The 27,080-nt window shown below is 41.2% G+C and overlaps 1 protein-coding gene across 1 annotated transcript in view; it reads left to right on the forward strand.

Moving 5' to 3' along the window:
* The window catches only part of ablim2 (actin binding LIM protein family, member 2), a 68,965-nt gene that overhangs the window by 38,491 nt on the left and 3,394 nt on the right, over positions 1–27,080 (forward strand). Inside the window, 18 exon segments of the mRNA XM_034217856.1 lie at positions 1,852–2,035; positions 3,153–3,265; positions 4,509–4,635; positions 6,473–6,566; positions 12,438–12,525; positions 13,368–13,426; positions 14,072–14,113; positions 15,529–15,606; positions 15,795–15,938; positions 16,430–16,462; positions 18,438–18,555; positions 19,556–19,837; positions 23,027–23,049; positions 23,051–23,135; positions 24,194–24,247; positions 26,394–26,431; positions 26,601–26,709; positions 26,806–26,864. Of these exon segments, the coding sequence (XP_034073747.1) occupies positions 1,852–2,035; positions 3,153–3,265; positions 4,509–4,635; positions 6,473–6,566; positions 12,438–12,525; positions 13,368–13,426; positions 14,072–14,113; positions 15,529–15,606; positions 15,795–15,938; positions 16,430–16,462; positions 18,438–18,555; positions 19,556–19,837; positions 23,027–23,049; positions 23,051–23,135; positions 24,194–24,247; positions 26,394–26,431; positions 26,601–26,709; positions 26,806–26,864 (1,730 nt within the window).

Here is a 27,080-nt window from a genome sequence, read left to right on the forward strand (position 1 = left end):
GAACATGACGTGTCAACCCTGAATATCTGTACCACAATTTATATTGCTCACACAGAGCAGATATTAGCCTCATAGTGGTGCCAAGGGAGACATCTGTGGACTGTAGATGTCAGAGTATCAAGACACTTCAGTCATCAACAATTTATTTCAGTTCGAACCCAAGTGGTGACTGTCATGGGACAAAACACACAAAACAATAACATATATATCCTGTTGCCAGGCAGAAGCATTAAGAAAGGAAAAATGGATGCCTGTTGTAATATTTTGTGTGAATATACAACAGGCATTCCACTATAGTTCTTCAAATCTTTAATCTTCCCCTCTTCTTCTTCTTATTTCAACTAATACTTTGGCTCTCAATAACTTCAGCATACTTTCAGCTACAGAAACCATTCAAATATCAAACTATTCAGCCTTTTCAGCACATGATGGGAAACTTTCAACTTTTTCAAAATATGTTATATTCAGCTTTTTAAACTCTTTTTTTAACATGGAACTCAATGGGAGGAACCTTCAAATCCTCTTTTACATACACCTTGCGCCAAATGCTACTCCTTCCACATACTTTCAGCTAGAGACTTCATTCCAACTTTAAAATGATCAGCTATAAAACTTGTTCTTCAGATTTTTGATATCCTTTACAGTGTTTAACTTATCAACGTTTACGTTTTGGTACATTTTCAGGCCTTTTCGATTTTATAATGGGTGTCTATGGGAGGGACTCCTCAGGGCTAGAGTGCGTTAGAGTGTAGTGAGGGTCTTAAAAATCTTCGGAAAACATATTTTTAAACTGCTCTCAGAGCCAAAATATACTCTATTCAAACAATTTCAAAAGATTTCAGGAGCAATTAATTAGTCTGGCCTGCTCAATTGCGTGACAAAAAGTCTACCTCCTAGCTCCCAATAGACTCCCATGTTACATGTTTCCGGAACTTTCTTCAGAACAGAGAGAAGTAAACTTTAAACAAACTGCTCCCATCTTCACATTTTACACACAAAACCCAAAAAAAAACGGTGACACTTTATATTAAGGTACACAAATTAACCATCAACTAGTTGTTAATCAACATATTAGCAGTATATTGGCTCTTTATTAGTCATTATAAAACACTTATTAATGCCTTATTCTACATGACCATATTCTACAAGTAATAAGCCATTAGTTGAGAGTTTTTCCTCAATAACCCTCTAATTAGTGCTTATTTATTGCAAGTAAGGAAGTTGTTGTACATGAATTTTGGTCTTAATATGCTCTGCTCAATATGGGCCTAATAAGGCAGTTGTTGTGCATAGACGGCTCTTATTACTATTAACTTATTCAGCTATTTCAGGACATTGAGGCTATACATGTTGTTGTTTATACCTTTTTTAAACTTTTTCTTTTAAATATGAAGCTTCTTCACTATTTTTCCTACTCTTCCAGTTTAACGTTTCACTTTCAAGTTTCCAACAAAGTAATTGCAATGCTTTTGAGCTGTAACAATTTTGATTCACATCATTTCACTTTTCTGCATTTCTCCGCTAAGGTCAGCAACACACTTACTTGGTTTTTGTAGCTAAAAGCAGCTACCATTCAGCTAATAAAATATTCAGCTTTTTCTGCATTTTCAGCCACAAATGTTCACAGTTTACAGCATTTGCACGCATCTTCTGCAGGAAATGCATTTTCTAGTTTGCACTATGGCTTTGCTTTGGAATTATCTTAAATATGTAAATGTACAGGGAAGCATGTGTATTTCCAATGTCTCATCTCTCTCACACTTCTTTCCATTTTTCTTTCGATCTTTCCCATTACCTCTCACCTTTCCACAACCCTCCACCCTCCCTCTCTGCATTCCAAACTTTCTACAGTATGTGGAGCTGAGTTGGCCCAGGGAGGCTTCTTCGTGCGTCAGGGGGAGTACATCTGTACTCTGGACTACCAGCGAATGTATGGGACTCGCTGCTTCAGCTGCCAGGACTTCATTGAGGGGGAGGTGGTGTCCGCGCTGGGGAAGACCTACCACCCCCGCTGCTTCGTCTGCGCCTCCTGCAAGTAAGACACAGTGTGACACACTTCCATGTGTCAATGGCTTACACTTTTAGGCAAACATGCACAAGAAGACCTAAAAGTGCTGTGCATGTGCCTATGCTATCATACATTGGTGATACCCTTGGTCATATCCATGCTGAACCTGAGATCACAATGTTCCAGTGTGGTTTTGAGGTTTGTGATGTCATCATTAAAATCCTGTGCTCTTATCTGATAACAAATATTGCTTTTGTGATAGCCAAACACACAGGCTTATTATGCAGAATATTTAAATAGGGCAAATCAATCAATGTACTGTTTTAACTTTTTATACAAGAATCATCTGTAATCTCAGCTCAGCTGTGTTGGAGTGGCACATACATAGCCAGGAGACATTAACTTTGTTTCATTGTGTATATAATATTCCTCTTAAAAAGTATAATGTCTATAAAGGGATTTGGCATTACAAAATATGTGCTGGTAAAAGCACTTCAATATTGGTCTCTTAATGTGACCAAGCTTGAATCAATCAGTTTAGTTCTGGGGTCACATTTTCAAACGTTAGTAACAAACTTGGTTCGGATGTTCGAAACCTTTAGAAGTTCACTTATATGTAGATGACTGTTTTACTTACTGCTCTACTCTCTCTACACTCTTTTGTCTTAATGCCTTCAGACATAAAACTCTGTTTAACATGATGCTCAAGTGTACCACCGTCACCAAAGGACACAAACATTTGGGAAAAGGGGTGTCCATATAAATTCCAAGCTAAAATGAATGAAATAACTATTTGACAATTTGATGTTTCACACTGGGTCTTTTGCAGATACTTGAGTAATGTAATACTTATTCTCATTAACTCAAAATCTCTCTACATTTGTTATTTAAAGTACATAAATATATAAATTAAATGTTGCTGCTTCGTAATAAATACATTAGAATAGTTTTTACTTCGTATTTCAGATCAGAGAACTCACTCAGGTTTGGGTGTATGTAATTATTGTAACTGCAGTGAAACATTTTAAAGCTCCTCAGCCTCTGAAGCAGCCTACACTCTGTTTCAGAGGCTCAGATAAACTGTGTAAGCTGTGGGCAGCACACAGGGATCAGTCTGACCTCCTCCTCTGCTTCCTGTCTGCAGACAGCCATTCCCCGCCGGCGACAGAGTGACATTTAACGGGAAGGAGTGTATCTGCCAGAAGTGTACCGAGCCCCTCCCTGCCAGCAGCCCAGCACCCATCCAGGCCGTCCACAGTCAGTACTCTGTCTCTGTCCCTGTCTCTGTCTCTGTCCCTGTCTCTGTCCCTGTCTCTGTCTCTGTCTCTGTCCCCTGTCCCTGTCTCTGTCCCTGTCTCCTTTCTCTGTCTCTGTCCCTGTCTCTGTCTCTTCTCTGTCTCTGTCTCTGTCCCTGTCTCTGTCCCTGTCTCTGTCTCTGTCTCTGTCTCTGTCCCTGTCTCTGTCCCTGTCCCTGTCTCTGTCCCTGTCTCTGTCCCTGTCTCTGACCCTGTCCCTGTCTCTGACCCTGTCTCTGTCTCTTCTCTGTCTCTGTCTCTGTCCCTGTCTCTGTCCCTGTCTCTGTCCCTGTCTCTGTCCCTGTCTCTGTCCCTGTCTCTGTCTCTGTCCCTGTCTCTGTCCCTGTCTCTGTCCCTGTCTCTGTCCCTGTCCCTGACCCTGTCTCTGTCCCTGTCTCTGACCCTGTCTCTACCTCTGACCCTGTCTCTGTCTCTGACCCTGTCTCTGACCCTGTCTATGACCCTGTCTCTGTCTCTGTCTCTGACCCTGTCTATGACCCTGTCTCTGTCCCTGTCTCTGACCCTGTCTCTGTTTCTGACCCTGTCTCTGTCTCTGTCTCTGACCCTGTCTCTGACCCTGTCTATGACCCTGTCTCTGTCTCCTGTGACCTTCTCTCCAAACAGAAATCATGCCAAAAGTAGACTTGTGCCCCCTGCAAACTATGATACGTCACACTGCTTGTTATCCTCATGTTGTGCCCCATCCCTTAAATTGGAACTTTCTTAAATTGCGTTTAGTCTTTTTCTCAGGACACCAAAATGTCCACTGCTAGTTTAATTGTTTTGGTTCATGAAACCAAATTACCTAAGAAGGAACTGCCATGCAGAGACAATTATCTGATCCAAATAATCCAGACTCCCCTAAAACTTAAAAATTACCCTCCGGGAGAACAAACAGAGCCCTCTGGGTAAAACTGGCATTTGTAGTCCTGAAACTGTCAGAAATTGATTCAGCATCCTCAATAATCCCAAGCCCACTCCCAAAGTGTCCGGATCGGCCAAGCCATTTCTGAACTATTGTCTGCACAGGCTATAATGCTAATTAACGCAATTTATGCTAGTCGTGCAAATTGCCCAACATACAGTATGCAAGTTACTTTACATTTGTGACATAAAACTCAACATTTCCAGGTTCACAATGCTGGCAGACTATTAAGTGTCATATGTATTGGAATGTCCTCTTCTCTGCTATCCTCTCCCCACAGATTGCTGCGGCTGTGGGAAGGAGTTTAAGAACGAACAGTCTCTGGTGGCACTGGACAAGCACTGGCACCTCGGCTGCTTCAAATGCAAAGTGTGCAACAAGGTGCTCAATGCTGAGTACATCAGCAAGTAAGTCTGAAGCTGCTGTGAGCACACTGCTCCATTAATATCACACCTAGTACTACTTGTCATAGGGTTAGTGTTGGATGTCACTCAGTAAACGTATAAACTAATATTAAACTAAATAGAAAATATGAATAATAAACTTAAGTTGAGTCTTAAGTATTATCAGCTAAATGTACATTAAGTATCAAAAGTACTCGTTATGCAAAATGGATCTTTACAGTATTCTATTATTATGGTTATTATATTATCCTGATAAATGCATATAGCATTTTTATTTGTTTTATTTACCTTTATTTTACCAGGATAGATCGAAGAGAGTCCTGGCCCTAGATAGGCAGCAGCACAGTTACAGACAACTTAAAAGAGTCATAATCACAACCCCAATCACTGCTTCAATGTGGACCAAATGTAGATACTAGAAATACTGTGTGGAAAAGTAGTACAGCACTGCATTATACCATATCAGCAAATTGTGTTTTTATATGTACAGAGTAAGTGTGAGGGTTACAATAAATAGAGTACAATATTCACCACTGAAATGTAGTGGAGTAGAAGTATAAAGTAGATTTAAATGGAAAAGTAAAGTACAGATATGTCAAAAAAGTAAATATACTTAGTTACTTTGCACCAGTGTTGTAGTCAAGTCACCAATTCACGAGTCCAAGTCACTCTCGAGTCACCACTCTTCGAGTCCGAGTCACCAAGGGAGAGTCGTAGTCGAGTCCAAGTCCGAGTCACCCAAGGAGTGTCCAAGTCGAGTCCGAGTCATCATTACCTGTGTTCGAGTCCGAGTCCAAGTCCGAGTCACCCAAGGAGTGTCCGAGTCGAGTCCGAGTCCGAGTCATCATTACCTGTGTTCGAGTCCGAGTCCAAGTCTGAGTCACCTAAGAAGAGTCCAAGTCACAAGTCTTCATGTATTAATCTTCGTGGATATGTGTTGAAATGTAGCTGCTCCTCTACATTGCTTTTATCCTGTATGTATACTAATCTGTCTATTGAACTGCTGTGAAGCCAGTTTGGCTACAATTCTTGTAATAGGTGCTATACAAATATAAAGCTTATTATTAATATTATTATTATTGTAAATGACCTTTAATATGTCTAACTATATTTAAAATGAGTTACCTTTTAGAGAAGTGATTACATTTGTATGCCAATATTTTCCTATGGAGCCCCAGAAAGCACATGGCTACTTAGCATGCAAAATGATGTCATTCTGCATGTTAAGTAGCCATGTGCTTTCGTGTTATCAGCTGAATCTTTATTTATTGATTAGATCACGTTACTCTGATGATAGTGTTCAAGACAGCCTATATGTCTGAACTCGATCCTTAGAGTAATGTGTTACGGAGCCTTCTCTTCAATATTGTTTCCACATAAGGAGCATTTTGCGCTGCTCCTTTCCGATGTGGAAGCAGAATGTGTGAAAGCATACAGCACGATGCGGGGTGTGTCTCTAGACATCATTAGACTGGAATAGCGGGGCCCAGTACGTGAACTCGCCTCACAGGTGCACACGCCAGGATAGAGGACATCAGACTCCAGAGAAAACTTGCTCGAGTCCAAGTCGGAGCGTCAATGTACAAGTCGAGTCCAAGTCATCGTACGCGAGACTTCACGAGTCCGAGTCGAGTCCGAGTCGAGTCCAAGTCATCGTGCGCGAGAATTCACGAGTCCAAGTCCGAGTCCCGAAAATCGGCACTCGAATCCGAGTCCAGGACTCGAGTACTCCATCTCTGCTTTGCACCACGTATGAAATGTTTCCTTGTGTGTAATGCTAACGCTCAGACACGACTCTGTATCTGCTGCTGACTGACCTGCTGACTGTGTGTTTCTTAAGGGATGGAATCCCTTTCTGTGAGATGGACTACCACGCCATGTTTGGCATCCAGTGTGAGAGCTGCAAGAACTACATCACCGGAAAAGTCCTGGAGGTACCATCACATAACTAAGCACTTTTAGACCTGTAACTAATTCACCAGCACTCACAACGGTATGACTTGCTTGAGGTGAATCTATCTGCACTTTCTTTGTTGTTGCTTTGGTTACAAGCGTCTGCCAAATTAAATGTAATGTATTGTGATGATTATTGATGGATTTATACATGGGCGCGGGAAGGGGGATGTTGAGGGCGCTGCAGCACCCCCTAGCGGCAGGCAGGGGGTGCGGAGCTCCCCTGTCTGAATTATTATTTGACGGTTATTGCTGCTCCCGCTGTGCATAATCTGTGTAATATTCAATTCTGTAGCCCCGGACAATTCTACCTCAATAATATAATACATTAACCGTGCTTTACGTCAACCTCATCATGGAAATAAAAGTGTGCTTGTGTCATTCAAGCTCGGCTGTGGTGTGTGTGTGTGTGTGTGTGTGTGTGTGTGTGTGTGTGTGTGTGTGTGTGTGTGTGTGTGTGTGTGTGTGTGTGTGTGTGTGTGTGTGTGTGTGTGTGTGTGTGTGTGTGTGTGGTGTGTGTGTGTGTGTGTGTGTGTGTGTGTGTGTGTATGTGTGTGTGTGGTGTGTGTGTGTGTGTGGTGTGTGTGTGTGTGTGTGTGTGTGTGTGTGTGTGTGTGTGTGTGTGTGTGTGTGTGTGTGTGTGTGTGTGTGTGGAAATAGCGCATGTAGTGTGTGTGTGAGAGAGAGAGAGACCCACTGAGAGTTATCTCAGTGGGTCTCAAACGGTTTGGTCACAAATTATTCAAAAGATTATTTCCGCGGCACACCTTCATATGATCATTATAGTTATAAATAAGAGAATAAAGGAAAAACAGTTATGAAATACTATATGGCAGTAAAACAAGAATACAGTTTGAAAGCGGAGTGATTTGTAAAATATCCATAAAGAAAAAGAACATCTGCTTACAGTTGTGTTTCATCTGGGTGTTGAGAGATGTATCCAGATCTCTTAATGTTGCTCTCAAAGTGCACCAGATTGATGCTTTTAACTTCAATATTTAAAACAAATCTTCCCGGGGGAGCATCCCCCCGGACCCCCCTAGAGGAGGTGAGGTCCGCTCCTTCCTGTGTGTTTGCGTGTGGGGAGTGCTTTTGTGCGTGCTCTATAGTGCCCGTAATAGTGTTCACTCGAGTCCAGCACCTCAGCACCCCCACTCAAAATACCTTCCCGCGCCTCTGGATTTATAGATAAATTCATCAACTAGAATACAGGTCAGGTCATATAGGTCATATACAGTTATTTAGCCTACTAGTGACTGCAGCTAGAAACAAAGAAAGAAACACAGTTCATTTTGTTCAGAAAACGTATTCACTTACACTGGTGCTTTTACCCTTACATAGCCTAAGTATACTGTATACTATTGATTCTACTGTGTAATTTGCAGGATCAAAATATTGAAGTAATATAAACAGAGAATGACATGTCTTTCATCAAGTCTGAGATAATAGTTTTGCAAAGTGGGGTATTGTAGTAACAAGTTGTGTAGGCTACTGTAGATAAATAGTTTAGCAGTGAAGTTGGAGACTACAGATGTATAGAAGCCTCAGCCTGGGCTCATGGAATTGAAAGGACAATACTTGCAGGTGGAAAGAGAGACTAATGTAGCTATTGAATTATAGCATGAGACGTTTCTTTCTGTCTTGTACTGCTATCATCTTTTTCATAGTATTCTCTCGGCTGTGTGTTGGTCCACAGAGAGTCTCTCTCTCTCTTGCTCTTTTTTCTTCGACCTCTATATAATCAGACTTGTTTTGCAAGGACTTTGAAATGGGGCAAGTCTGTCATTGAAATTAGATTGTTTCACTTTTTACAAATGCACATATTTGTTTTGGAATTACCAGAGGTGGGAGTAAGTCTTACATGTGCAAGTCATGAGCAAGTCTCAAGTCTTAACCTACAAGTCTCAAGCAAGTCCCAAGTCACTGTGGTCAGAGTCAAGCAAGTCAAGTCAAGTCATTGCTCAGGCCAAGCAAGTCACAAGTCAAGTCATACGAAATGCTGATGAATAACCCCAGTTTCCGCATTTAAATCAGTTAAAAATATTGTGGTTATGAAAAGTTTGGTTTTATTTTCAACATAAACAGCAATGGAGAGTGGGGCACTGAAATTATAACACTATAAGTTCTAAAAGCACTCTAAAGTGAAAACAGGAGTACAACACAAATATTTTTGCATCAAATCAAATCAGGTTTTGTTTATATAGCACATTTTAAAATGATTTTTGGTCGAGCCAAAGTGCTGTATATGCAAATAATAAATAACACATTACTGCAAACGCAAACAGAAGACAATCAATTACAGCAGCAAATATAAAAATCAAACACAGAGAAATGTCATGAGTCATGCTCCGCTCTGACTAGAAGGCCAGGGAGAAGAAGTGAGTATTTAGTGTTGATTTTTTTAAAAAACCTAGGGTCTGGGCCGACCTCACATGGAGGGGCAGAGTGTTCCAGAGCCTAGGGCCAGCTGCTGCGAAGGCTCGGTGCCCTCTGGTTTTGAGCCTGGTCTTGGGCACTACCAGCAGCAGCTGGTCAGCCGACCTTAATGGTCTGGCTGGGGTGTAGCGATGGAGGAGTTCTGCTATATAGGCAGGAGCCAGCCCATTTAGTGCTTTAAAAACAAATAAAAGGAGTTTAAAATCAATTCGGAACCAAATTGGAAGCCATTGCAATGAGGCCAGAATTGTGGTGATGTGCCCAGTGAGAAGACGTGCAGCTGCGTTCTGCACTAGCTGCAGGTGTCTAATTGACGCCTGGAATATACCCACGTATAGAGCGTTGCAATAATCCAACCTTGTGATTACAAAGGCGTTAATAACCCTTTCTAGGTCTTTAAAATATAAAAACGACTTGGTCTTAGCCTATAGTCGTATTTTAAAAAAAAAGCAGGTTTTGACTACGCTGCTGACCTGCTTATCAAATTTAAAAGCGCTATTGAAGATCACTCCAAGGTTCATGACAGAGGGGAGGATGTTTTTATTGAGGGAGCCCAGAATATCAACCGGAGAGGCTGGAGGTTGGGGTCCAAAAAAGATGACCTCGGTCTTGTTCTCGTTGAGGTGGAGGACATTTTGGCTCAGCCAGGATTTGATCTCTGTCAAGCAGTCCATCAATAGCTGTAATGAGTTGACATTAGAATTGAGAGGCAGATAGATCTGTACATCATCGGCATAACAATGGAAGGGGATGTTGTGTTTTGTGAGAATTGAACCTAGTAGAAAAAGGATGGGGCCCAGAATAGAGCCTTGGGGAACCCCATAGGTAAGAGGGGATTTGGCCGTGGAGAAGGCTCCTAGCTGCACTGAGAAGCTGCGGTCTGTCAGGTAGGACCTGAACCATGCAAGCGCAGAGCCTGTGATGCCTGTGATGCCTGCGGACTGTTCGAGCCGCAACAACAGGAAGCTATGGTCCACAGTGTCGAAGGCAGCTGTCAGGTCTAACACCAGGACAGCTGGGCTACCTGAGTCGGCGGCTAGGAGCAGATCATTAAAAACTCTTAAAAGGGCTGTTTCAGTGCTGTGCATAGGTTTGAAGCCAGACTGAAACTTTTCATGAATGCCATGCATGGTTAAAAAAGGCTGCAGCTGGGCATAGACTACTCGCTCCAGGACTTTAGATAAAAATGGTAGCTGGGAGATGGGCCTAAAATTTGCGAGAATGGAGGGGTCGAGATTTTTCTTTTTAAGTAGTGGCTGCACCATGGCATGTTTGAAGGCAGCTGGGACACATCCTGAGCTAAGAGAGGTGTTTATAAGTAATAAAATACTTGCTCCAACTGATTCGAAAACATCTCTGAGAAGGCGAGAGGGAATGATGTCTGAGGTGCAGTTTGTCGGCCGCAGGTGCTTGACTACATCCGAGAGAGAAGAGAGGGATACAAGCTCAAAATGGCCAAGGACAGCAGGGCACAGAAAAGGAGCAGAATCTGGGGTAGCACTAGTGTGGGCTAGCCTAAGAGCAGATTCTTTTTCGATAAATCACAGAGAGTAGTCGATGGCACAGTTGAAGAAACATCACAGGCATTATTGATAGAGTTGAGGACATTAAAAAGAACCTGAGGTTTATGGCTGTTTTTGGAGATTAACAGAGAAATGTGCTCTGTTTTGACTGCCGTCTGGTAGTCGGAAAGGCAAGCACGAAGGATTTCTAGGGAGACATGGAGTTTATCCTTTTTCCATTTTCTCTCTGCACGCCTGCAAGCGTGTCAGAGCACGAGTACAGTCATTGAGCCACGTCTCTGAGAGAACTTTGGTGCGTCTAAGCGTAAAAGGAGCAACAGAATCCAATATTAGTGTACATGTCGAGTCAAACATGGAGATCAGCTCATCCACACTAAGAGCACAGTTCACCTCTAATTTACAGATCAGGGAAGCATTAAAAACATCAGAAAACTGTGAGGCAGTCAAGGGGTTAATCAAATGTAGACAACACGCAGGGGCACGTGATTCGACTCCTGCGGAAGGGATCGAGGTTGTAAACAGAACCGGTAAATGGTCTGAGTGTGGCAGTGTGCATTTCTTATCTTTCAAGCAGGAGAGGATAGCGCAGATGTATTTCAAGTTGTCCCAATCCAAAAGGTGGGATCAGTTTATTTGAAGAAAAATTAGTCCACCCTTGAACAGGGTTTTACCTTCTCTCGTTACAATATGACAATAATATAAAACATATCATGCGGTGGTCATTTTCTAATCTGAAACCTTAATTCATAGTTTAGACATTAAAGTCTTCCGACATAATCCAAAGGAATCTCCTCACGGATCGCCGGGGCTAACATTCACACCTATAGCCTGCAACATTTTGAGGCAGTTCATCGTAAATGGTGAGTGGAATCTAACAGTTTCAAACTTTCATCCAACAATTTACTCAGCTTTCAATAAACCCGATTTAATGTAGACTTTAAAGTCTTCCGACATAATCCAAAGGAATCTCCTCACAGATCGCCAGGACTAACATTCAAACCTACATTCAGAGGCAGTTCCTCGTAAATGGTCAGTGGGATCTAACAGTTTCAAACTTTCATTCAACAATTCACTCAGCATTCAATAAACAGAAATGTAAGCAATATTTACCAAGTTTGAGAGAACCTTACCGAAGGAAAACCCAGCTCTCAGGGAGAGAGCTTTACCGGGAGAGAGCATACCAGGGAAAAAAAAAACCTCGCTCGAGTTTGCTCCCTCTCTGCTAGTGTTTTTATGCTCGAAACAGGACAGAAAAACCTAAAGACACCTCCTCCATACCCCTATTTGTGGAAACTGGGCATGGCCTCTAGTGTGCAGGACTTTTAAAATATTATTCTCGGCTATGGCACAAACACCTTTTTGGGGCCTCAGTCTTTCTCCAACAAGTCAGGAGCCCCCCCCCTTGTGTACTGCTGTGAGGGTAGAAACTGTCTCCTCTTTCTTATCAGTGACACCCATAAACCATAATAGGCCTTACACTCAACTTAACAAACCACTTGTGTTTTGTTTATACTGTAAATATAGAAGACCATAAAATATGAAGCATTTTCATTGTGGGTTATACAAGAATATAATTGATTATAACTAACTTTCGTTTTAAGTGTTCAACCTAATATGGCTATCTCAACACTGGTTATCTAACAGGAAACATTGGTGTGGGGGAATTTGAAAATGGCGAGCATTTCCCTAGCAGGGAATGCAAATATGTTATTGATTTGCATTATGTCAGACCCTGTTTTTCATTCCAAATGAATGCTCTTCTGTTCTTCGACTTTAGATTTTGTTCCCACATCTTAGTGCACAATTTTTTCCTTTTTAGAAATTAACCTATAGGCAAAACAAGTCATAACAACGTGCTGATGGTCAGAACCTGCTTTTGATTGTTCCTCACAGGCTGGAGAGAAGCACTACCACCCCTCATGTGCCCGCTGTGCCCGCTGTGAGCAGATGTTTGCAGAGGGAGAAGAAATGTACCTGCAAGGTGAGATCAGTTTTTGGATCTGAAGAATAATAGGCTTCCAATCTTTGATATGTTTTAATAGCTCCTATAGCTTCAAGACAGATACTGTGTCAGCCTTTCTGGAAAGTGTTGAATCCTAAAACACTTGACTGTCCATTGTTGGACAAAAAACATTTCTAATTGAGTCCCTCTAGACTCTGGTAAAAGTATTACATTTCTATGTCTCAAGACTAAGATTCTGTAACCATGCTAGTAGCTTAAACAAAAAAAATCTAAATGACCTCTAATGACCTCCAAGCACACATTGAAAGTGAAAAATCAAAGTGTTATCATTAGTCTTTTAGGCCTGAATCATAAACACAGAAAATATTCTAGTAAAGTTTCCATCCATGATATTGACCATCAGCTGGCACCAGAGAGGGGATCAGGGATTGGTTGTTGGGTTTCTCACAAGCTGGGCAGTAACTAAGTACATTAACTCAATTACTGCACTTCAGTAAATATTTAAGATACTTAATTTACCTGAGTATTTCCTTTCTATGCTACTTCATACTTCTACTCAACTATAATTTGGAATAAAATATTGTTCTCTTTACTCAGGTTTAAGTACCAGTTTCTATGCAGGTTCTTATTTAATTTTTTTTGCATTTTACATACTTGGTACTTTTCAATTTTGATGATAATACTTTGTACTTTTACTTATTCCAGAGTATTTCTACACTGTGGTATTATAACTTTTACTTGATCTGAGTTATTTTTCCACCATTACTTTAAAGTGTCTCACCAGATTTGTTGGCCAGTTTTAGACCCAGGTGAAATGTTGGGAATAATCCCAGTTACTGTGTACGTCTCTGTGTCTTCAGGCTCCTCCATATGGCACCCCCCATGCAGACAAGCAGCCAAGCAGGAGGAGAAGAGCAAGGTGGGTGGAGAAGACAACAAAGAGCCAAAATAATTACTTTTCCAGAGATATTATGGGTTTCTTAATTGTACAGCTAATAATGAAGCGAGGAAAATTGCTTCAAATTATTGGCTAAGGACACAAAAGTAATTAAATTGAACCTCTCTAATCGAAATTCGTTAACAACTTTCCAGACTCCTGATAAAGCCTGCTAAATGTCTAAAATGTATTTGTTTATATAAAAGAGATCTAATGTAAATCACAGTCATAGTCAGAAAGACTAAATGAACATTTGAATGATATGTAGTGATCATCAGACATGGACTAAAGTGCTCTGTCTATATTCAACACTACAGTGTTTCTACATTTTAGTCTATGACTCATTCATGGATTCTGCACAGTATAAAAGTAATATTAGAGCAGCCGTTTTAATGTTAGTATTGGATTTATTTAACAAAAATTCACCAAGCTATTCAAATGACAAGATCATCCTCAAGACAAACAGTACACACATGCAGGATTTGAGCAGAGAGGAGGGTTATTTACAGTTCAGAACCAACAGCCATTGTTTTAGCATTTCATCAGAACCCTGCAGCTTTACATCCAGTATCTGCCCTTCCTTCATCTCCATCCTTCTCCCCTCATCGTAACCCCTCCCCCTCCCAGAAGCAGGTCCGGATCCAGCTCACTGAAGTCCCTGAGCAGCAGGTTGGTGTGAACATCCCACCTGACCCCCTCACCCCCACCCATCTGCTGCATGGGCTCTCAGAGCTGCTGACACCATAGCGTTCACACCGGAGTACTTTTACTCGTACTTTTCCCGTTTAGTTCCGTTAGTGCCTGGAATGTTGCGTTCACACCAAAAAGAGTACTTAGTTCCGGAACTTTTACCCCCATTTTTAGTGCCTGCTAGAGAGGTGGTAAGGAGAAAAAAGTACCAATTTTGATTGGCTGGGCGAATTGCAAACCACGCCCCGTAAAACTCTGAAAAGTTTTGTGAAGCCGCCATTGTATTTGCTGGCATTAGCATTATTAGCATTAGCCATGCGCACCAACGGAGAGAGACTAACTTATGGCAACACAAAAAAAACATGGGAGCGGTGGGAGATGAGGAGGTGTCGGCATTCTGGCGATTTACTCTGAAGGCTTCAGTAGAAGCTGCTGGGACTCCCAGCAGCTTCTACTGAAGCCAGTCCCCAACTCCGGGGACTTCCGGGCCGAGGACTTCGGGTGGCCGTGAAGTGGTTTGCGGCCTGCCAGTAGACCCAAAGCAGAAGAAGAAGAAGTGACGGCAGCGGCTTCATTTGCGTTATCTTCCCTCAGGGAACTTATTCCGGTGCGAACGCAATCTGTATTTAGTTCCATGGGGGTACTAAGTGCTGGCACTAAGTGCTGGGCACTAAGTACTTTGCATGCTTCTGTAGCTGCTCCATGTAGCAGCAGCCAGCAGGTCTAAAGACCTTTGATTGGTCAGTGACTGATGATGCTGTCCCATGCTGATCATCAGTCTGTGCACGTACAGGATGCTCTAACATGAGTGATGTGTTTCAGTACCTGCATCTGTAGGATGAATGAAGAGATTAACACGCACACAACTGGTCAGAAACAGAGGCCTTAGGAAAGGAAAGGGCCTTCAACATGTGATTTAACACAACTGATTGATATCCCACGTTAGGCAGAGCTTCACTAATTATAATTCACTGTGCTACACAAATGTGCTGTTCCAACATAATGAAACAAAAATGTGCTCTTTGGTGGGAAACAATTATAAAAAATGATTTAAAATGTAGATACTTAGATTTAACCTAACATTTGAACCTTTATATATTAGTAAATGGAATCTATCTAGTGTTTTGAATAGTTGGAAGATGTAACTTTAGATTTTGGATAACAACAACAAAAACCTAGTTTGTTAATTACAATGGTAAAAAACTGATTATGTACATAATGAACTGCTTTAATATGTTTGCTTAAAGGACAAGACAAATGGGAGATTTAAAGTGTAAATCAGATCTAAATATCTTAAGCATGCCCTTAATGGATAAAAACGGTGATCAATAACTCTTTTTTTTTGTCACCTGGCCTAACCTGTGTGCATCTCATCTATTCAATGTGTGTGTCAGGTGACCCGGACCTCCTCTGAGAGCATCACCTCGGTCCCAGCCTCCAGCGCCTCAGGCTCCCCCAGCAGAGTCATCTATGTAAGACTGCACACACACTCCTCACATCCACTCCTCACACACACTCCTCACATCCAGGCAGGAGATGCTCAGTTTCCTGCAGCATACGAATGATCTGTCGTACTGTCCAATACATGTTTCTCAGAAAACAAATATTCCAGAACATGATTGATTGATTGTTTAGGAGTGTTTCTTCTCTCTGCTGCCAGGCCAAACTCGGAGAGGAGATGCTAGACTACAAGGACCTGGCAGCCCTCCCAAAGACCAAGGCCATCTACAACATCGACCGGCCAGACATGCTGTCCTACTCTCCGTATGTCAGCTTCCCGTCTGAGGAGAGGCACTACGGAGAGGTAAAGCCCCTCACAGCTCTCAACTATTCCTCTTTCAGTTCCTCTTTCTAGCTTTACATCTCTTTCTGAAAATCCACACAGTTCAAATTGTCTATGACATCTTTCATTAAGAATTTGTACATAAGTATGTACAACCCAATGAAAGGCTGCATCGCAGTTTCACAACTGTGTTGCCACAAGAGGGCCCTATACTCTTTAAATATAATAAGAATACAGTCATTTTTAATGCACATTATTTCAAGTGATGACAATGGCTCTATTCTTTCAAGCAATTTAATTGACCCAAAAGGTTTCATGGTTTTTCTATCCCACATAGATACAAGTTTTTCATTTTAATTTAGCTATCCCTACATCATCATTGTCACCCACTCTGACAGTAAAGTCAGTAACAGTCATTCAGCGACTTTTTCTCACACAAAAAGCCAATAATAACTCTCATATAACATATGAGTTGTCTTAATCATTGGCTTTCTCCTCTTCTTCGTTTGCAGTCCCCACAGCTGTTTCCTTCTACCCCTTCTGAGGTAATTGAATGCACCACGTCCGGAAGGTGGGGGTGACTTGCATCTGGGTTAAAATTCTGAATGAAGATCTTTTCAGCGAATGGATTTCTTAAAAGGCTAATAGGGGTTTAAATGACCAACACAGAAAACACTGTTTCAACTAATGAGGCCAATATGTTCACTTGCTTAAAGAATCACAGTAACATGTAATGTAATTTCTTGAAGACTTTGGTCTGAAGTTCTTAATTTTGGCATCAGCTATGATAACATTGTATTTGTAAAAACACACTGCTATAGGGAATAGGAATGTGACGTCATCAATAGAAAGTCAGCCATCTTTGGAGGGTACAAGCAAACACAACCCATTGACCTGTACGCAGAGCAAACCTTTTCCCCTTTTTTTGAAATATAGTTGGTTGACATTGTGGTGTCGTCGGCTGTAACAGCCAATCCCACAACCAACATCAAAACAAAAAAGGACCATGGGATTGCATTTTATTCCTTTTCAATTTGAAAAGTTAACGAGGGAGAGGTATACGACCAGACGAAATGCCTAGCCGTCTTACTTCTGCTGGGTTGATGCCCCTGGATCTGAAGGTCCAGTATCCACCTGTTTGTTAACATGGGCTTCAAAACATTGCTGACAGGTGTAGGTGCTTACTCCAAACACCAGAGAGACACCAACATCAGTCCATTCTTCTCCTAATTCATAAGTACAGATGTAACTAATTAACTTTAATTTAGTAAAATAATGCTCCTCTGCCTCTGTTGAAGAGCTTCTCTTCTAAGGGCACTGTTCTTTCACTTTTTCCTTTTGGATGAGAAAACAGCTAAAGAAAACCAATGAGAGCCGGGAGATATTGACAGCTCCTTCTGCAGGTGCTGTCCTCCTAACATGAGTTATAATGCACCGTGTTTCTCATGTACTAGTCAGGGGAAATTCTGGTTGAAATTATTCCAAAGTATAGTGATTTTTACATTTACGATATCTTGGCATTGTGTGCCAACCTTCAAATGAGTGGAAAGAGATTTGAAGTAAAGATGAGAGTGTAATGGTCTTTTGTATTAGTCCACTGCTAACTTTACATGACATATAGTGATGTCTGTCTTCATGTTCTCTGTCAGAGTCAGAACTACATTTGCAGAGGCAGCTTTTAGATTTTATGAACCACAAGCTTGGAACAAACTGCCTGAAATGATGAGGTCCGCCCCGACCCTGGGTTCTTTTAAATCAAGGTTCAAAACCTTTCCTTTTAATGCAGCCTATCCTGAGATCCTTTAACCGTGCCTTATCGTTGCACTTTTAGCTGCAGACAGTATTTTATCACTTTTATGAATTGTCTTTTATTTGTTTGTTTTTGTGTATGTGTTTGTTTTGTTTTTAATTATTATGTGTTAAATGCCTATGTGAAGCACTTTGAATTGCCTCTGTGTCTTAAAATGTGCTATACAAATAAACTAACCTTAAAAGTGGGGTAGGTAATTTTGGAGAAACCAGCTTGAGTGCGCTAAAATCTGAAAATACCCAACCGGAACAAATCTGCCACTTCCTCACAGAGCCCCTCCTCCAACACATACAACGCGCACAGGACCAATGAGGGCACAAGATAAGTTTGTGCCCAGATGGAAGGCTGACAGGCAGGTAGGCCATCCAGTTACTTTAGCCGGGCCGGCTCAGATGATTGGTCGTGCTTTTTACAGTACTACAGCTTCCACAGATGACATTTTTTTATGGATGTTTTGCCAAAGCACTTCAGATATTCATTGCTATCAGGATGTTAAGAGCATTCTATGGAATATAACAAAAAGTGTATCTCGAGCCGGTTTCTCAAACTTACCTACCCCACCTTTAACCTTAACCTCCGTATATACAGTATAACCTAGATCTTTGTAAGCCTTGATTGACCCGTCCCATTATGGGGTGATTATGGAGTGAGGGTGTTTATTTTTTTCACAAAAGCACTGACCTCTTTACTTTATGTGTTTGTGTTTCCAGGGCGATGGGGAGAAGTCCCCCCGTCAGCGGAGGCCCTCCAGCCCCAGCTCCAACAGCTCTCTGGGGGGCTACGGACGCTACACCCCGTGCCGCTCCCCCCAGAACTACAGCCGTCCAGGTACCAGCCTCGTGCACACACATTACACAGAGACGTTATCCATATATTGCTGTTGTTTTGTGAAAACTTCTAGGTTAATTTTTGAATTCTGCATTTTTGAAGCATTAGCCATGATTTGTGTAAGGTGACATGCACATTTATTAGGAAACAAGATGATTGGGAAAAATGCTTGCTTACTATATTTAGAACACATCTGCTACAAACATCCGAAATGAAATTCTCATGTATTCTGAGAAGATTTCCGGATACCCAAAACCAGAAATGAAATGACATGCTTCTCTACTGCGTGATTAAAAGCTGCAACCCTTAAATTCCTCTGTCAAAATCCATTGGATATTCTGAAAACTGCATGGTTGTCAAGCTAAGTTAATATCTGCTTTTAGGCTGTAAATATGTACCTGTCATTGCTTCATTATATGTTTCATCATCTATCAAAAGTTTAATCAAGAGTTTAGAATCCCTTCTACAGATTGTACCTACGACTTGATCACTCCAGCTTCTTGTAAGACTTAAGAGCTACCACAAAGTAGACATCGTGACTTGTTTTTTGTTTTTCTCTGTGTGCAGATACAAAATAAATAGATGCAGTATTACTTTATTGATTTAGTTTGATTATTTGCCAATAAAGTATAATAAAACCGAACCTAAAGTAATACTGTAATAATGTATGCTATAACATTATCTCAAAATCAATACATACTGTATCTTTGACAGCTGTTTACTAAAGAGTGATTGGCTTGAATAATAGGGAAAGTACGCTAATTTGGCAAAAAGCAGGTGAATCTTTTATTAATTAAGTGCAATATGTGTCATACAGCAATTTCCTAAGCTTGATAAATAGAGGCTTTAAAATCTAAATATGTATTGTATCATTCATTGTTTAACTTCATCAGTCTTGCTTTTATTTTCATGCTAAATTGCAACAAAAAGGTAACTGTAAAGATACACAATACTTTCCAACTTCCATTAAAGATGATGTTTGATCTGATTGGACGTTCAGGGCCAGAGGTAAGCCTTGGGGGTAGACCCAGCAGCCAGGCCCGAGACTCCAGCTCTCTCCCCCTGCCTCCAACCCTTGTGGGGGCCATTAGATGCCCCTCCACTGTGGCCAGGGACTCACCTTCTGTCCCTGCTCACTGTCCTGCTGGGGCTGAAGAGAGTGGGGGTGGTGGTGGCAAGTTGTCGCCCACACCAGTAGTGGGCAGTGCAGGCTTGTCCTATCACCTGAACCCCACCACCCTGGCCATGCTGCAGCAGCACAACTACATCCCTTACTTCAGAGGTATCAAAGCACGCGGAGACTGACCAAGATCTGGTCCAATACAGACAGTGGACAACTTGTCAGAACTTCTTTTGATGTCAAACCCTAGACAAAACCAAAAACTGTCATCCTTATTATTATTATTATTATTATTATTATTATTTCATAGTGCCCCTAAAGCACAGTTTCTAATATGTTCTCCAAGCTGAAAAGAAAACGTACAAACCTTGCATTAAGGACTAGAAAAATGGAAACAGCTTCCCTACAGCAGATAAAATCAGTCCTCTCTGTATTCGACCAAAGTTCTTTAAGAATGGAGTGCTGTGATATGACCACTGAATTAACTTCACGTTGCATGGGCTGGGGTCTAGCACCAAATTAACCATGTGTTGGACACTCAAGATTAGTTATCCTGGTTCACCATAGACCCATTACTCATGAGGAGAAAGGGAAGGCCTGGGCTGCTGTGTTGCAATTGGGTAACCACAGTTTGATCGTCTTTGAAATCAACATCACAAACCAGTACTGTGCACATTCCACTTGCACGCTGTAACTCCTGCAGAAAGGCTTATCCAACCACCTCCCTTTGCTTCATCTTCTCCCCATCCCCTGATCTGCCCATCCCTTCAGGGTTCAAACAGGACCCCCCCCCCTGACTCTAAAGCTAGGACATCCCTGCATCTCAGTTTACCTCCTCCTAACGGTAAAACCCCTGAAGTCTTTCTCCTCTTTGTGTCTCCCTCCCCAGTGGAATGGAAAGCAGGTTTTGTGATGTTGTTGTCCAATATTGTGGTGTTGTTGGGTTTCATTGGGTGCATCGAGGTACATTGGTTGGACCACTCAGTGTTCTCATTTTGCTTGTTCACTTGTGTCTGTGGAGGTTGTTTTGCATGGTTTAACTTGAACCTGACACATTTGGCATTCGGAGGGAGGTTGATAACTTCATTGTTGCCTGCCTTTGTCTGATCTGCCCTGTTGTTTTCCTGAATGAACACTCGTTTGTTGTCCTTTTGTCCTTGATGTGATTATGAACGAGATTTGAGGCTTTGTGTTTTGTTAACTGATAAAATGACAGCGGTGTGCAGGGAGGCTGAAGATAATGATTGGTGAGGTCTTGTTTTTGCAGAAGCACAAGAACATTGCCAAACAACTCTCTTGACTATATTCAGCGACTTATTTTTAAAACATTAGGTTAAGGCTGTCACTTTAATGTTAAACTAATTTCAACCCAAATAGCTTTATCCTGAAATAGATTGTTCAATCACCATTTTTACATTGTTATTTTGAGAGGTCTACCTCAAGTAATGTTCCACCTGGTCTGAAGGGACCACTGCCTCCAGAGCTGCAACAGCCTTACCTTTGAAAAGGGATGTTCAGTACAGTCCAATAAAGTAATCAAGGTCCAGGGTTTGACAAGACTGTACAAGGCATGCATTTAAACAAATAAAGTGTTTTTTTCTAATTAAAAGGAAAAGCCCTACTTCAAACAGTACCTACTGCACCAAGAATGTTCCAAAGCCTTGCTTTTACTCACAGAACCCTTACAGTAGGAACACATGTTTTTCACATATGCTAGCTTGGATCTTGCGGATTAAAAGGAGGAGTGGGAGCTTTCACTTTTGCACAGAAAAATCACAAACACGCGTTCAAGGGTTTTGGTGGTTTTTCCTTAGCAGTGAAGAGAGGCTGAGAGGGGAGTTCTCCAATGGGAAAGATGAAAGGGACAAAGGAAATAGCTTGAGCGACAGAGTAGTAATTTGGTTGCCAGTTCCAGTAGAATAAAAAAAACATTGGTCGTTGTTCTTGTTAAGGCCTTAACTTTTCCTTACATGCCGTGAAAAAGATTTGTTTTTATACAAAAGGCTTAAACTTGAATGAGCTGTCAGGTTTCCCCTTATAAGTGTCATACTGTAGAAGGCGCTGTGGGAGTCTGACTTAAAGTTACAATCTCTCTGACATATGGCAAGAAGCGTTGATGCCGGTTTGTGATTCTTCCAGGGCATGACTCCCAGTTTGTACTACTTCAATTCAAGTGTTTTCATCAGTGGGCAATAAGCCCGATTTCCATTTTCTTATCATCCGGCGATACATATGGAAGTAACACACACTGAACTGTTTGAAATAATTACCTAGAGCTGTTTTGTATCATTTGGAAACTTGAGAGAGTGTATGCCCTTGCAAGGCTGAATAATGCATGCTTTTTTTTTATCATTTCCCTACTTCTCCTATTTTTTGTTAATGAACCCAAAACTCTCTTCCCCCTTCTGTGAATGTGTTATAAGGTTTTGATTAATTATTGGCTTTCACCTTTTTCCGAATGTTTAATCTGCTCACATAAATTATTACACATCTCCTCCCTAAACTCCCAAAGCCTCGAACAACTCCTATCAGGCTCCATATCGCTCCAGATGTTTTATTGAGGATCTGCCCATCGTTTAGACCTGCACTAAGAGTACGGTGATGTGTGTGTGTGTGTGTGTGTGTGTGTGTGTGTGTGTGTGTGTGTGTGTGTGTGTGTGTGTGTGTGTGTGTGTGTGTGTGTGTGTGTGTGTGTGTGTGTGTGTGTGTGTGTGTGTGTGTGTGTGTGTGTGTGTGTGTGGTTGTGTGTGTGTGTGTGTGTGTGTGTGTGTGTTGAGATCAGTCACCAACACTAACAGCCTTGCTGTGTATGTAAGTGATCTCATCCAAGATCTCTGCTGATGGTTCCTCTCTGTCTGAGGGGGGAGAGTGTGTTTTCTCTCAGCTAACACTCGCTCTCCTGCACAATGTTAAACTCTCTCTCTGCTGTTTCTTTCTCTAAACTGGATGTAGAGTGTTTATTACTTTTGGCCTAAGGGTGCCAGTGCCTTCATCACCTAGCCTGCCTGTGATGTAACAATAGGAACACATAAAGGAAGTCAGCTAAATGTTAATGAATGTAACAATCTCACACTCCCAACAAACACAAAAACTAGACACATGTCATATAACACATAGGGTTACCTTTATTGGCGTTATCCTATTGACAATCATAATAATACACAAAAATGTCATGACTTTGTAGTGTAAAATATTCAAGTGAACCTGGTGCTCACCTGGTGCTCGGGGCTCTCCAAGAGGATCTGCCTACCATAATGCTGCCTTTTTGCCCCCCAACACCCTTTGTTTTATCCAAACCCTTTCCCTTTTGCCTCTCATCTGCAATGCCTACCCAACTTCCTCCCCCTGAAGGCAGTGAGAGTGGGCGGAGCACCCCCCAGCTTATCCACCTATTCTGATGGCAAATCCCCTTCCTCTACCTCGACATATGTGGCTGCTCCGCGGCATTTCCACGTTCCAGGTAGGCAACAACCACACTGCTCGGCTTGCAACTCTCTCATTTTCCTGCAACACATTATATGGCTGACATTAGTAATATAGAGATGAATTACAAGGTAAGCTATACAATTGTAACAATTTACTATAAATATACAAGCTTTCGCAAAATAATTGTTGCCAACTGATTTGTTAACTATAACAATCTTTTGTAAAAATGTAAGTATTATTTTGTAACTTGATACTTAGGTTTAGGTAAGGTTACCGAGTAGCATTATTTCCTGACCTGTGACTGAAAGATAAGAAGCTCTCTGTAAATCCTGGTTCAAACGTCAACCCTTGGCAGTTTAAAAAGATGTTTCACAAATATGAGTTTTTTTTTTGTTCATTGGACCCCTTTCTCCATGACTATAAACTTCAACTGCTATGCCACAGCTTTGGTATTTGTGGGTTGTATGAGTGAAGACTGTAGAAGCATAGAAACAGAGCCTTTAGCCCCATGTGTGTCCTCAGCACTTGGTATGTTGCCCCATGATTTGGTCAAACAGCATTTCAAGGGGTAAGTTTGAAAAAATAATTCTACCAAATGTGTCTTCTAACTAGAGGGAATTGGATAAAAGGAAATACTTTAGATGCACATCCGGCAGTTGTCTATGTGCTAGGGACCTGTAATATACATCTCTAACATAAAACATTGGTCCTCAACATTAGAATAAACTAGAATAAAAGGGGCCTTTTTTTATTCAAAAATCTAAAAAGAATGCTAATACTGTTTGATGGGGACAATGTGTGGTTTCTTATACTATTGAATTGTTTTGCATTAAATAACCTCTAATTCAGAGACCAATATCATTGATATATTTTTGAATATTTTGCATGAAAAATATTGTGTCTGATTTGCAATTATAAAAATGAAAAATGTCTTGATTTTTAACTGCGGCCCCTTTTTACTTTGTTTTAAAATACCTCATCCCTCAAAACGGCTAACTCATGCTTGTTTTTCTCCATTCTCTTTCTTTCTCTCTCCCCCTCTCATGTTGGCTTCTTCCTTTTTCTTTCCTCTGCGTCTGTTCACATCTTCAGAGACTCTGGTCAAAGATAATATCTATAGAAAACCCCCCATCTACAAACAGCATGGTACAGTCTCCTCCCTCCTAACATCCTCTGGTCTGGTCTCTGCACGATGTGTTGCATGCCGCCTGCCGTCAGCACCTCGTGATTATCCCTGTTCATCTATTTCTCCTTCAGTAGAATCCATGGAGCTACATGCATAGGGCTGGTGTAAGAGCACTGCAGCGAGGGTATTAAACCCACTATAGCTCTGGTGACCCCACAGGATGAAGCATTCACATATGTTGCAATTCTAACCACATTCTAATTAGTGATGTCACCAGGGATGTTTTGCATTAGTTAGCAAAACACTTTCTGTGACATTATCAATTGAAGTTGTGCCAGACTCTAACATGATTGAACATTTCTGCTTCTAGAAGCCTGTGCAGCCGCAGTTGTTGGCTCAATGTCAGCCTAATAAGAGGGAGCCCAGTTCCTCCCTCTAGCTAATATCAAGGGTTGATCTGACATGGCAATACAGCAACACTTTGATTTCAGATTGTTATAATCAAACCCATTTGGGACTGATGGTTGTAAGAAAGGCTCTTCTAAAAGTAAAGTAATGTACTGTAGAAGATAATATTAAAAGAAAATGTATAGATAAGGGAATAAAGAATAGTAAGGGTAATGCATGTACCCATATACTCACATATGTATACCCACATATACACATACACATACGTGTGTGTACATGTACACATGCACATACATACACGTACCTACATACATACATGTATACAAAGACAGAACAAATACATAAATAAAAAAATTAATATAACAAAAACAAACAGATAAAAAGAGACACAAGGAAGAAAACCTAAAAACACATACATTCGTAGTTCCCCCCCTTTCTTCTTAATTGAGTGTCTTAAGTTCAGCTAAGTAGGCTATCATAGAGCCCCAGACAGATTCAAATAGTTTTGAGAAAGGCTCTTAACTGTGCCTCCCCCCCCTTTGCATGCATGTCTCTGCACTCATCTCACCAGCCCATTTGATGGTTATGACTGTGTGTTCCACTGTGAGGAGTTGAGCACATGATTCCTTTGTATGGTGGCATCACTGTTGTACCGGTCACTGTTTCGGTCATGTGTCTTCTTCCCTCACCATTGTTTGTGTGTGACAATTTATGATGAGCACTTTTCATTGTAGTTGCCCTCAACATATGTGTTCACATGACAGGGTTACTCAAAACATCCTGACATAGATCTCTTATCAGCTACATCATCCGAGTAAACATTCCTCTTGATTGGATATGACAGGTTAATCAGCTGCACACAGCATAGTCCTACAGATGGATACAACTGCTGTCAGCACCTTGATAGTGTGTACACGCAGACATGAGGTCACTGGACAAGGTGTGTGCTCTCTGCCAAAAAGTGTGTGTGGGGGGGTATTATGTATCTTCCTATCCAAGGTTAAGAGTGTATCTAATGATTTAACCTTGGAGTTGTATAAATTGACATTACATGGACAATGGACTACACTTATTTGTGTGGGGCAATGATAAGCTATGAACTGATAAAAGATCATTGTTTTTTTACCAATGTGATTTAGCTAAAACTGTGTAGCATTTGTGCTAATGCTTTAGCAGGTATTTGGTTAGTGGATCATATCACCATAGACATTACCATTGACCAAAATAAATAAAAGGAAGCTTAATTTTTGCAAAGAAAATCATGCTGTCCAAATAATTTGTTCTCTTAAACTGGTCATTTATGTCAAAGATTAGAATAATGTTGACACGAAAGGTGCTCCACGCTTTAATGCAATTTAGTTTACATTGTTTGGATTGAGAGCCATGGATATTTTTGTGTCATTATTATTCCTCACAGAGAGGAATCATTTGAGATTTGTTTGTGTCGGCTACAGGATTTATTGATTCCATGAGACAGTTTATGAATTGTGTTATTAAGCATTGTTTAGTGTTACGTGTTTCCGTAACACTAACTGGATAGTAGTGGACAAGCAACAGCACATTAAGTACAAGAGTCTATTTGCTGAGTAGCACAGATTGCCATGATTACTAAACCCAGGATAGATTAGACCGTCTGTAATGTTGCAATGGTCGGTGTTGTTGATTTCATAGCAATTTACTAATTCCATTGAAATACTTGTTGAGTGAAACTCTGCTCAATGTGTGATCTAGCACATTAACATCTGACTGTGTTCACAGCTTCTAGAACATCCTGGCAGGATGGGGAGGATAGTAAGGTGGGTCTACGTGCGGATGCGTGTTTTTGTCTTTCTCTATTCAAGTCATTTTCCTAAACTTTACAAATACTTTACATCCATTTACTAATGAATTAACTCATACTTTGCCATAATCCAATCATCCATCACCTCCATCTCTCCCCCCCCCCCCCGTCTCTCTTCCTCACAGAGGACCAGTTGGATGATTTTAAAGAGTGAGATAGATGGCCAGATGGGCCCTGAGGAGCTGGACCCCTGCAAGTCCACCTGCAGTCTGCCCACCGACACCTCGCAGCCCAGTGAGGATATCTCAAATTCAGCCCGCTGTCATTAACAAGAATCCAACAATATCCAGTGATAGATAGCTCATGTGTATGGATGTGTTTATTTATCAGATTTCCCCTACAATAAGACTGCATCATTACCTGGCTATGGAAGGAATGGCATCTACAAGGTGAGCTGCAGCTGCAGAAGGAAATGAGAACTTTATACGGTCCACGGTGCTCCAGAAACAGAATCCCTTTATTAGTCCGCAGCGGGACATTTACAGCACCACAGCAAATGTGACATAGCAGATACAAAGGCAAGCAATTATTAAGTAGCTAACATGTTAAATATAGAGAAAAAGCACAAATTAAATAAAGACAATAAAGTACTAATCCATGCCTAA

The sequence above is a fragment of the Gymnodraco acuticeps genome, unplaced genomic scaffold, assembly GCF_902827175.1.
Source record: "Gymnodraco acuticeps unplaced genomic scaffold, fGymAcu1.1, whole genome shotgun sequence".
Taxonomy (NCBI): domain Eukaryota; kingdom Metazoa; phylum Chordata; class Actinopteri; order Perciformes; family Bathydraconidae; genus Gymnodraco; species Gymnodraco acuticeps.